At 40.1% G+C, this 12,593-nt stretch overlaps 1 protein-coding gene across 4 annotated transcripts in view; it reads left to right on the top strand.

Moving 5' to 3' along the window:
* LOC149081649 (uncharacterized) overlaps positions 1–12,593 on the top strand; it is a 558,055-nt gene that overhangs the window by 526,211 nt on the left and 19,251 nt on the right. For 2 of the 4 annotated variants that reach the window (XM_089237062.1, XM_089237066.1), the window contains 5 exons: positions 45–513; positions 811–927; positions 6,719–6,946; positions 9,491–9,586; positions 9,768–9,878. In XM_089237062.1, the coding sequence (XP_089093188.1) occupies positions 45–513; positions 811–927; positions 6,719–6,946; positions 9,491–9,586; positions 9,768–9,878 (1,021 nt within the window). Of the gene's footprint in view, positions 1–44; positions 514–810; positions 928–6,718; positions 6,947–9,490; positions 9,587–9,767; positions 9,879–12,593 lie in introns of those variants that run through there. The other 2 variants (XM_089237063.1, XM_089237067.1) reach the window with 2 other exon arrangements.

Genomic DNA, 12,593 nt, shown 5'->3' with positions numbered 1-12,593 from the left:
TGGTAGGTTCATTCACTTTCACTGATTCTCGTTATCATGTACAGTTGGTGCCCCCTGACCACCACCGCCACCACGTAAGGTCGAAAAGTCACAGTCCGGAGAAGAGCGACGAAGAGCTAGATACCTCATCGGCCGGTGCAGCTTCGTTCGGCGGCCCATTATCGAAGAAAGTCTTGTGTTCACAGTGCAAAGAGAAGATCAGTGAACAGACCGCCCCACTTTCGGCTCCTCCTCCAGGTATGTGGGAGAGGCAATACCAGAGAACTTTCTGGGAGCCCATACCTGGTGCTCATTCCCATCATCACCATCACCACCATCAACAGCAGGCGCAGCAAAGCTTCATGTGGAGGCAGCAACAGCAGAAGCTCTCCGTGGGTGGGTTCGGAGAAACGTACTCTGGTGGCCCGTCGTCAAGGTACGGGCCGTACTCGGGTACGTTGGCCAGGTCATGGTCAACAGAATGTGGTCCGGGACTCGAAGCTGATCTCTATCCCGACGAAGATGAAGACGCAGGTTAGTAAATCGTAGAATTTAACAATACCTTTTCCAAGCCGAGAGATGATGTTGTTTTTTCTGCCCGTAACACATTAGGAAAGATATTTTTTTCTGGTTGTTATGCAGATACGAGCCTTTGGAAAGAAATGTCAGCTGTCTCTTCCTGGAATGGAACCCAGTTGCTCTTGCGTAGAGGGCACGGTTCGATTTCCGGATCAGACAATTAGCTTTTCTTTCTACAGGGTTGTATCTGCATAACAACCAGAGAAAACTCTCTATCCAATTATCTTTACCGATTTCCTGATTGAATTTAAGGCATCCATTCTGAAAGTTATCGCACGACAACGTGGATATATGTGACTGAGAGCGATGAATTGGCTGTTTGGGAACATCCTATCGACAGACCGCGGAGAAGTGACGACTACGATGAAGGTGAGCGCTAGTCCCTCTTTACCCCTCTATATGCTTATAAAATGATTGTGCTAAATACTATACATGTGATATTACTATACACGTATCAGTCCACCAAATCTTCGGTGAATGATCACCTAATAATTTTTTAATAGAGCTCATCATTGATCATAGTCCAAAGGTTCAAACACTAAAAATGGCCAAAATCAGTTAAACTACTCACAGGGGTGGCTTAAGCAACGGTACAAGATGTGCAGTGCCTCCAGGCAGCAAATTGTAAGGGGCGTGAGCCTAGACTTTTGTTTGGACACCTGAATTTTGAATAATAAGTCTCCAAGACTCTAGCTCTCTTTCTTTTGTGAGTCATTGTACATTTTCGTGCTCCCAACCAGTAATTTTTATCAGGTGCTGTCAAATAAAGGCCAGGAAGGGATTCTGGCTCTCACTTGCCCAGGGCCTGGAACACCACAGCCCCCTCTCGTCCCAAGTTTAAGCCCTGAGAATCGTGGGATATGTATGGTGGCATTAAAAAGGTCTGACTGTATGTTGAAGATTTGAGAGTAATTTAAAAAAATTCAGTCCTAAATGGAAGGAAAGTATGATGGCTTTAAATGTGGAAAAATTTATCTGGTATAATTCACAACGGCGAAATAACTCGACTAAAAAACGGGGCAATTTCTTTAAAAGCGGGATGTATGGTCAAATGCATTTTGTTGGTTACTAAATGGTGTGCGGCTTTGGACAGATAAAAAAAAAATCCGGTCAATCCTAGAGTCCCCTCGGCTAAATCCATCACCCCTAAGGATAAGATCTTATATATAGGGTGTTGTTGCTAAAATCCTTTGCAGAGTTGGAACATGAGGGTTTGGCACCCGGGCGGCAAGTCAGGTCGAACCACCCCTGACCACTCACGACAGCCCCGGTTGGAAACATGTCACACGGGAACTCTGGTTCATTTTTGTGGATGGTGACATTTAGTGGAAGCTCCTTCTATCGGTGGCCATTAAGCTCGAAGGGTATAACAATATTTTCTTTTCGACAATCTCTGGAAGGAAACCTACACCTACAATCTCACTCACCATCCCCAGTAGCCAAGGAATGTTGGAAGCAGAAAAAAAAAAACAAGGGAATGAAATTAGGGGGAAAAGGGCAATTCTTGGGATCACGTCAACATTTCGTCACGTTTTCCTCTCTATTGACCGAATTCTTTAAACCGGAGGAAAATTGCTCCCTTTGACGTTTTTTTTACGCGTGTCTCCGCGCAAACAGCGTTAGTCGACAGTTCTACCACAACACTACCACGTTCGAGCCGTAGGAGACACACACACATGATCAAACATGTCTTCTGTGTCTCTGACATGAATTCTCGCATAAACAAGGCCATTGCCGCACGCGGGGCCAGAGGCACCTTAATCATTTTGGGGCACCTTAGTTCCCATTTTCACACTGTGGGAGAAAGAAATCGGCATTAAAACACATTTATATATTATTACAACATATACACGAGTGCTGAAAAAAATATCCATACGAAAAAATATTAACGCAATTACATGTAAGTGAGAAAAATAATGGGCCAATTTTCCAACATGAAAATTCAGAATAAACGAAAGAAATAAATCCAAAATTGTATAAAGAAACGGTTGCAGAATCGGTGAAAATTCAGAATTTATGATAGAAAATAGATGATTACGGAATTATTTTTTCCAGATGATAATCTAGAAAATTCCAGAACTATTTCTTTCTGGTTGAAAACGCAAAATTCTAAAATGGATGAAAATTCAGAATTTATGAAAGAAATAATTCCAGATTGCCGTAACTGCAGAGCCCCACCATTCCCCCCCCCCCAAAACGCGGGCCCGGCACGACCGCACACCTCTAAGGGCGGTTCTGAACATGGCCTTGGTTTCTGAACAACAGTTTCATAAAACCCTTTAGATCTTACAACAGCTATTCATATAACGAACACTAGCGTACTAACGTTTTTTCCAACTCCTGTGTCATCTTTTCGAAAAATCCCCTGAAACCTTATTTGATCAAAGAAATCGAATATTAACAGGCACTTTGATTAATCGTACGAAAAAACTGAAAATCCTCAAAAGAAAGAGAAGCATTAAGCCAACTCGTTACATTATTCCTTGCGAAACAGAACCCTTTTAAAAAACAGGAAGTATAAAAGAAAATCTAATTACTTCCAGAGACATTTTAAATCATTGCGACAAGTTCTTTTCTTTAAAATGCCGCCAATAAATCGCAGTTTTTCTTTTGAACTTGAAATCTTTGGGCTTAAAATAATAAATTCCCAATAAAGCCGAAAAGAGGAAAAATAAGACAAACATTACTTAACGTATTTGCTTTCTTTAAAAAGCTTTAGTGTGTTTTAGTTAATTCTAGGAAAGTTACATATAATGGAAAAGAAGAAGTCTCCCCGAATTAACTCACTTTTGTGTGAAGCTCCTTAGAACTCGGTCGATTAATTCCAGGAGCTTCGGCCCGTCAAACATTTAAGAACTCTACGAACAAAAGAAAAAAAGTTCAGGTGAAAGGAGACATGAAGGGATACGTAGTAAGAGGAACCTTCTTCATCTTGGCAGATGTTCAAATGTTGAAAATTCCGCTGACTTAAATTTCGTACGGTTCATTCATTTTGAACAAATTGTTTTCTACTTTGTTTTAAAAAAAGAAAAAGTGGTTCGGTCCATTAATTTCCAATTTGGTCTCGAGACTATTTAAGTTTCCATTTTTTTATTGGTTTTTTTTTTTTCACCTTAAGTATGAAGGGTATGCTCCATACCAAGTTCATTTGCAACTTGGAGGAGGTACCTGTAGGTCTAAACCGGATTCTACACTGTCTAATAGTTTGCTTAGTCTACAGTGCGGCAGTGTATTCGTAGTCACTAGGGTTCTGGAGTAATGTTCACGAGAGCAGGAACGTCCAATAGCAGGATGACACCTAAAATAATGCTGTTAAAGGGCACCATCACCTCTAACGACACTCTGGTCGTGTAGAGAGTCTCAATACAGTTAAAGAGGATAGTAGACGAGTCACTGAAGCAGTTGCATACACTCTCACAATTTCTAGCTACTGGGGGTCCATTACACACTGCAGTAGCTATACTGTAGCCACTAGAATAAGATAATAACCCTTATCAAGTCGCCTTACTTATACAACGAAGTCGTTGGTGGCGTTACGCGCTTAACGCTAATTCTCAACGATCATTGTTAAAAACTTGATTTTTCTCACCACCCGTCGGCTTGTCGTTATCAATTTTACGAAAAACTGCCTGAGCCGAGGTTAGCGTTGGTTAACGAAGGGATGGACCAATCAGATAATTTTCTCTGCTGCTGATAATCATCATCACTACCAACGGAGCAACGAATGCTGCCGCACATGAGTTGGTATTATTATTATTATATTTTTGTGTTTAGGGAAAACACACACAAAATAATTTTTGTAAGCTATATATGTATTATTTTAAATATTCATCTCTCCGGATCTTTTTATTTTAGTCAAATGGCTGAGAAAGAGGTAGGCTGTGCAAGCACATGAAACTCTCGCACAGGGAAATTTTCTAAATTATGAGTATTACGTTTAAACAATATAATGCTCAATTAATTTTCAAAACATCTGGCAAACATTTCATTAAATTCTTACATATTAAATTGTTTTAATTAAATTTTTACATATTTATCTACCGTCTTGATATGAGGATAAAATCAAGAACAAGTAACCTTTTATTTACATAATTATAATTAGACAATTGGTTTGCTCTTGTTTCACACAACATAAAATGGAATTGCCACCAAATATACATGTTGTTGGCATCTCTTTTAAATCGGTGTTGATACTCCGACCGGAAAATGCAGTCAAGGATTAAAAAAATTTATTTCTTGATCAATAAAATTTATTTAGACTTTTTGTACTGTAACTAGTGCGCAGAGTATACAGTGCACTGTGTGTAAGGGTGTTTACTGCATTACACTTCTGTGTACTGCTCAGAAAGTAGCAATACCGACAACATTAACACTATCGGTGATAAAAATTGTGTTACAAAATGACGATGTTATTAAACGAATTAACAAGATAAAAAAAAGTCTGCAGACGAGTTTAAAAAGATATTGACGTAATTTGATCGCGATATAAAAAAAAATATTGTAGCGGTTTCGAAATGTCTTGAAAGTATATCACGATATAGAGATTTACCAGTAAAATAATATCCTTATATATTGAGATAAGTTTAATATTAGAATACAGGCATTTCCGAGCAAGATTGGAGAAAAAATATTGTATAAATTGTAATATTGTTAAATTTATCACTGTGAATAATTTTTCTAGTTAGTATGTGTAATTATATGGTATTTTAAACGATGATGCTGTCTCTGAAACATGTTACTAAATTAAGTTACGTAATTCAGAGAATTATTATTCCTTATAATGAACAACTTCATGAATTAACAATGAGTAAATAATTTTCAATTCTACTAATTTGTCACCGTTGCTTTCGCCTTCATCGGAAAATTTACGCCTGAGTGGTCATGTTTATTTCTGTAACGCGAACTCAACGAATGTTTTCCTTTCCTCGTTAACAAACGCTTGGCGTAGCGATGACGATTACGAAGATCGCTAGTAACGCTGTGAGAAGAATCAACCTTTAACGAAGATGTCGTAAATCTATCCCACAATTCATCGCAAACCCCAAACACGTTTGAAACGCGGGTATAACGTAACAGACTTCCTGGGTTGTTCCCGCGAGACGTTAGTGATTTACAACTCACCTCCCAAGTGCATCCCAGACCTGGTCAATTAGGTTCAGAGCTGGAGATCTTTCTGGTCGGACCTTCCACCCAATATGCCTACCTTGAAAACATTATTTATATTCATTTATCTATTTATACAATATTGTTCGCCTTGCTACGCCCCATACAAGGGAACGCGGTTGAATATGACATGGATATTGTTTGATATTTGTACAAAGGAAGGAGATCTGATAGAGTCGACAATATTGCTGGGGTGTTTGTTATAGTGTGAGGAAAGAAGCTGTATTTAAAGCAGTCAGCCGAAGCAAAAATTGGTTTTATTAAATGCAACAAGAGAAACTGAGTGCCGCAGGGCACATCTTAAAAGTCGCACAAAATTTTTCATAATAGGAAAATTTATACGACTTTACTAGCGACAAGGTGCAACCCACATTGAACTATTGAGTCGCAAACGACCACATATAATATCTACTGCCTGTCGCTGCGCCATCCACACAAATTAATAAGGCTGGTCATCCACTGGAAGCGACATGAATTGATAAACAAGTCGCGCAGTAGTCTGTATTAGCGAGATTGATCCTATTGCGCAGAAAGTACGAGAACGTCGCCCACTAGAAACGATCTTGCGCGAGTGACTTCCGGTGATAGAATTGAACATTGAAGGACCGGACACACCCTACTTCCCATCTCAGAGAGATATCGAAGCGTTCGCATGGGATGGGTGTATCCGGAAATTTATTAATTTATGTGAAACTAACAAATATACTGAAATGGGATTTTACTCGTCCTGCCGCTACTGAGCAGTGGACGACGCCAGACGCCCTTTGCAGTCTGCCTCAATGTCATCTATGGTCACCCACGTAGCTCGCCGCGTGTTGCCGCTTCTATTGGACGACCGGGCTATGACTACGTTATCGAAACCCGCGTTGTTGCACTTTCCTGTATTTGATCACATATTTTCTAGTTTTTATTCAATATTTTATGAGAAATTAGACGAGAATCTTTATTCTTCTTATTTTGTGGACACCATTGTACATATATTTATCATTGTAAGTAGAGTCTTGTGTTTTCCCAACTTTGTCCCTAGAGGAAGTCGATCCGTCCTGTCCGTCGTCGTCGTTAACAACCGTTCGCCGACATCACCCGATGCTCGCACGATCTGACTCGACGGAATCCACATCATCCGAACACGAGTTCCTCAGACAATACCAGGCTATCACTCATAGGATGATCCACAGAAAATCCAGCGTTGAAATGTACGACCGAATAGCTTCCAGGACCTTCGGTAAGCGATTAGTCAAGAAAAATCCCGATCTATATTTGTTGTGAGTTTGAATGAAACCCGTTATACTGGATTCATTGATACAGGTAAAAAGGTACATCCGATGTTGAGGTAGAACTGAATAAAACCCATCTATGAGCAAACCAGGAGGGGGGGGGGGGGGGGGGACTTGCCAAGAATTCATCATAGATATTCAGACAGGAGGTGAACTTGCGGTGAAGATGCATATCGTCCAGTGAGAACTTTGGTTCGCTCTCATAGCTACTGACATATTGGGCAAGCTGCATTACACCATCATGGCTAAACACAATTCACCTCAGCTATTCGCATGGCGTAATTTCATTAAAATACAATACTCGACATGACTTACGTTTCAGCTCTAACAGGAGTTCAACTAATGCACATTGGTTTCCAACCTGTGGTACGCGTGCTTTTGGAGGTATACGACGGGTCCTTTCGATAGAATGCGTTCCGAGGTGTATGCGAAAAATAGTAATGACGAAAAAACGTGTAATGAAAAATTTAAAAAAATCTTATACTTATGACACGATATACGAAGGGAAAAGAAGCTTAAACAAGTCTCTAGCGCATTTCGAGGGCTAGCATTTGCAGGGCATACGAAAGCTTTGTATGCATGTCTATGGTGGATGGGGGTCATCGTGTCTTGTACGTATTTCAAAGACTAGAAACGTTCTCTACGCAATTGTAGGAGTCGGCAAATTTTCCACGCATTTCTAGTTGTACGCAAGCAGCCAAATTTTTAGGGACATGGAAACTTCTCGCGCATTCCAAATTGTACGTGTGCCTTACCACAAACGTGATTTATGTGACATTACATGCTTCGTAAGCATTTTTAGGTGGTAAACAAGCCTCCCACAAATTTCTAGGTAAGCATCAGCCTCCCACACATTTCAAGGAGTACGCAACAACTACTCATTCCAAGAGGAACACGCACGTCTTGAAAACATTTCTGGGAGGTACGAAACGTACGATTCTCAATATACATGTAAGTTCCTTACGCATTTCTGGAGGCACTCAAACCTTGAATGGTTCGAAACCGCAGTTCCGAAGCATCCCGTAAAGTGCCTTTTATACGAAACAAAATCACACCACACAAAAACATACTGGCTTGCTTAGTCATGATGGCTTTATGCAGCTTTCCAATTTTGTAGCTGCAATGGATCAAAGTCCTTCTCCATAGACAATGTCAACCTTGTCCAAATTGACTCGGATGCGTGTAACATAAATCCACTCGAAGGGGCTTCATTCGAACATTTGAACACATCTAGCACATGTGTTCTAGAGCAGTGTTCTACAACCGTTGGTCCGCGAATGTCAAACTGCTAAAAAATTTTAATTTGGCACACCAAAAATTAGTTGCTGTAATTTGACGTCCAGCATAAAATTATTCGCATAAAATTTATATCGGTGTGCAGCATGAAAATAAGCAAAGTTTAATTTTATAGCCATATATTCATTTTGATGCTGTAAACCAGTTCAAAGCCAACAACAACAAAACCAACAACATAAATGAAGCTATATAACAAACAGTTTCGTTTGTATTTGAAATATGGCAGCAGAAGTCCTGCGCTTTTTTTGTGGTGTATAATAGAGCATGTTTTTGTTACACTGGAACCACTGCTGCCATCTACAATAAAATAAATAAATATGTTACTAACACAGCCCGAAATTTGCCAGTTCGCAAAGTGGCCGGCCATTTCGCGAAATGGACAATTTCGTTCTATTCTGGCATGGCCGAAGTCCCAATTTTGGGCTTTGGCCAGCCAGTTCGCGAAGTGGCTGGAGATTCCTGGCAAAGTCCGGAAAGAAAAGGCATTATTCGAGGTTATCACCATTTCGCATAGTTTTTCGTGATAATTATGTTCACGTTAGCTATGGCAACCCATCATATCGGAACCCCGATGCGGTAATCATTTTTTTTTCTTAATAATTTGACAGGAAAAAACTTTGTGCATAGTATAAAATTTATACTCTGCACAAAACATATATTTTTTAAATTAATAATATAATATAACAACAAAATAATAGCTGACGTTCTGTAGCAAACGTAAAAATATATCAACCAGTATTATAGCGTAAGAAATTCACACCAGTGTGCAGCGTGAAAATGCACAATATATGTCATGTCATCACATAAAATATTGTTCATTTTCATGCCGTTTACCGGTTTTAAACCAACAACCGATTTTACTTTCAGAATCATCATAGATTGTTTTTGTTTTTGTTTCATAGGTGGCAGCACGAGTTCCTGCTCCCTTTTTCAAATGTATAATAATAGAATATAAATATGAAATATATAAGCCAGGAAACTTTCTTCTTATCATAAGCAAATTATTTCTCCCATTAACGCCGGTCCGTGAAAATGTTACTTAATCTCACCGGTCCACGCTCGAGTATTAAAAGGTTGGAAAACACTGTTCTGGAGAATACGATACGGAATTTGAAGTGTATACATCACATTAGAACTTCTAGAATGATTTAGAACCTCACATGAGTTACATTAGTTGATATTAATCTTAATTTCAGAGGTTGATAAACGGGTCACCGTACAACGGAATAATGGTGAATTCGGGTTCCGGATACACGGAAGCAAGCCGGTCGTTGTTTCAGCTATAGAGAGAGGTCAGTGGAATCATTTACATCATGAAGTCATTAAACATTGTTCCGAACAACTAACCTCCGATTCTCTAACAATATCACTGCGGCCTATCTATCTTAATTACTGCTAATAATGCCCAGCACTGGAATACACACTTCGATTCTCACCACAGCTGGTCTGTACATTGAATTTATCTCCCCGCAGGCACTCCAGCAGAAACCTGTGGACTCGAAGTTGGTGATATCATAGTGTGTATAAATGGGATGAACGTACTTGATGCCTCACATTCCGAAGTTGTTAGAATCGCTCATACAGGTAATGGAAAATTTAATTCAGTGTATATCTTACGGTAAATGCGATAAATGGGTTATTACGTGTAATTGCCAATCGTCTTGGTAAGTCTGATAAATACTAAACAAAAATTTCACCGGTGATTATGCATAATACTCAAGCGTCGATGGTAAATTTGATAAATATTATAAGAATTTTCACTTTAACAGAATATTATGCATAATACCCAAGAATCATTGGTGACTGATAAATGCTAAAAGAATTATACGTAAAAGCAATTTGATAAAATTTTACGTAATATCGGGGTACGTTCATTGTATACGTTGTGTTCATTGTGTTCATTGTGTACGTTGTATTTGTATTTATTTGTATTTGTATTTGTATTTGTTCATGAAATTCGTAAAATAAGAGTTCCTTATATCGGGGCCCAGTTGCAAAATTTCTTGATTATTAATGTCATTTTACCTCCGGAGGAATGAGAAAAAGTTTTGAAGTGACTATTTTGATATTCTATATTCGATTATGTTTGACTATTGTGGTGTTTTATCATTTTTTATCCGGGTCCCGGACCTCTCCATCTTCACCCCTTATGTCTCCGGTTCTGAAGGAACACACGCAACTCCTGTATTCTAGATGACCCCCCCCCCCCTTCTTCCCTGATAAGAAAATCCAACGTCCGAAGAAAATGCAAATGGCGAGACTGCCATTCTGGTCTCTCTTTCATTCCCAACCGAGCACAATTCTGGTCTATTGCCATGGGTAATTTACTACCTATTGAGTCGTACCAGAAGTGTGAGTTTGCGTGCATATAGGTTGCAACTAAACTGATGGTCAAAATTGTAAGGGAGTGATAGAACGCACCAAATCTAACAACTTTCACCATACTATATGGGTGGGAAAGCAAGCGGTGAACCAACCGCGAGAGGCCTCCTGCGTGGTGAAAATGAAGAAGACAGTAAAGACGAATAATTAAGAACAAAGAATCTTTATTATCGAAAATTTTAATTAATAATCGCTAAATGAGCGGCCACCAGCTGTAATTCAGGTGTCACATCTCCGATGGAGTGAATCGCGAACATGTTGGAAGATTCCGGGCATTTCATGAACGTCTGCAGCAGCGACGCTAATTCGGGCGACAAAACCCTCTGGTAACAACATCAAGGATTGCTTATATCGATTAACCGTTCTCCCGCTCCTTGCTCGACATGTGCCATGTCTTTGGCGAGGAATGAGTCCGTCTCCACAAGTAGCATGTGCAAGTGTTTAAATGTTTTCCGATCGGGTACCGCCTTGTTGGAAATCGCTGCTGGTAAAGTCTTACCGCTTCTACGGCATTGCCGTTTGCAACCCCGTAAATAAGGTGCATATCGGCCTCTTCGCCTTATTCAAATATTGCTGTATCTCTGCCGACGAATATCAGCTCAATGACGGGTTCTACGAAATGGACGTTTCATTCACTCTGGATAAAGCGGCCACTCGCGGCTTGGCACTCGCTTTCCGACCCCACATTCTACGGTGAAAGTTGTTTGCTATGGTGAGTTCTATCACCCCTTACAGTTCTGAACATCAGTTAAGTTACAATCTGTATAGTGTTGTGTGTGAATTTTTAGTGCAACCATCTATACTTCAAATTGTGTGTGAAGTGTAATAATTGAATATTTGAACCATTACAGGTCTGTTGCTCTCGGTGGCGAGATTTTTTAACGGAGAGATCGGTTCGCATTCGTACTTTCAAGTTGGGAACCACAGAAAACCAGCCTTAACCGACCACCACTGTCGCCCCGGTGGGGTTTGAACTCGGTTCCTCGCGACGCGAGACTGTGACTATGACCACTCGACCACCAGCTGTCATTCTAGCCTAAGTGAAATTTCAATAGATGGGTGTTTCTAAATTATATTTTTAAATCTAGTCTAATTCAAATTGTTTGTCCACGAGACTATATTCGCAACGGGCTATCTTTGATGACTTTAGTAATCTTAAAAATAAACTTCCAACTTTTAAGTACAAAAAGTTTTTAAATGGTTTTGAATGAAAAGTTTTTAAATGGCGGTTTCTTAAAATGTTGTAGTTTCTGCGAAGAGCTTACGTTGCTTCTTGCGACAGAGCCTGGGTGTCTCGCGGTTTCTCCAGTTTCTTCCAAGGGTCGTATACATGAGAGGATAGCGAAATTAATTTTTCAAATGGTCCCTACAAGACTGAATAAGTGAAATGTAGACCCTGCTCTGAAAGGTAGTTTGCCAAAAGTAATTCCATATTTTAAACTGCAATATTTATGGAGATACACCATTTAGTTTTGTATCTGTAATAGGTTTCATTTGAGACGGTTTACAGAAATTTCGCCTCCGACATCCCCCCCCCCCCCGGCATGTTTCGTCCAAGCTACATTCCGCCTGTTCAAACCGTATGGGTGAGTTACCAAGTAAGTGAATGCATCAGTGGCAAAGTGAGTGGCGTAGTGATCATATGATAGACTAAATGAGTTTGTTCACTCATACTACTACACCGCCCACCAACTCCGGTCATATATTGCCATACGGCAATTTCCAACCAGTGGAGTTGGGTGGGAAATGAAGGCTCCATCCATCGGTGGTCGCCCTAGGCTCGGTAGGTAAAGAACTTGCTTCGAATGCTCTATTCTGCCCGGATTCAAACCCATGGATCTTGATGGCATGGGCGGAGATACGGGGGGGGGCGCGGGGGGGCATTGCCCCCCCCTAAGCGTCACAGGTGGAGTCGAC

Source organism: Pholcus phalangioides, unplaced genomic scaffold (genome assembly GCF_987345545.1).
Source record: "Pholcus phalangioides strain wild (caught in Gottingen) unplaced genomic scaffold, Ppha-v1.0 ptg000009l_1, whole genome shotgun sequence".
NCBI lineage: Eukaryota > Metazoa > Arthropoda > Arachnida > Araneae > Pholcidae > Pholcus > Pholcus phalangioides.
The sequence above is the reverse complement of the archived record's forward strand: the minus strand, read 5'-3'. Positions and strand labels throughout refer to the sequence as shown.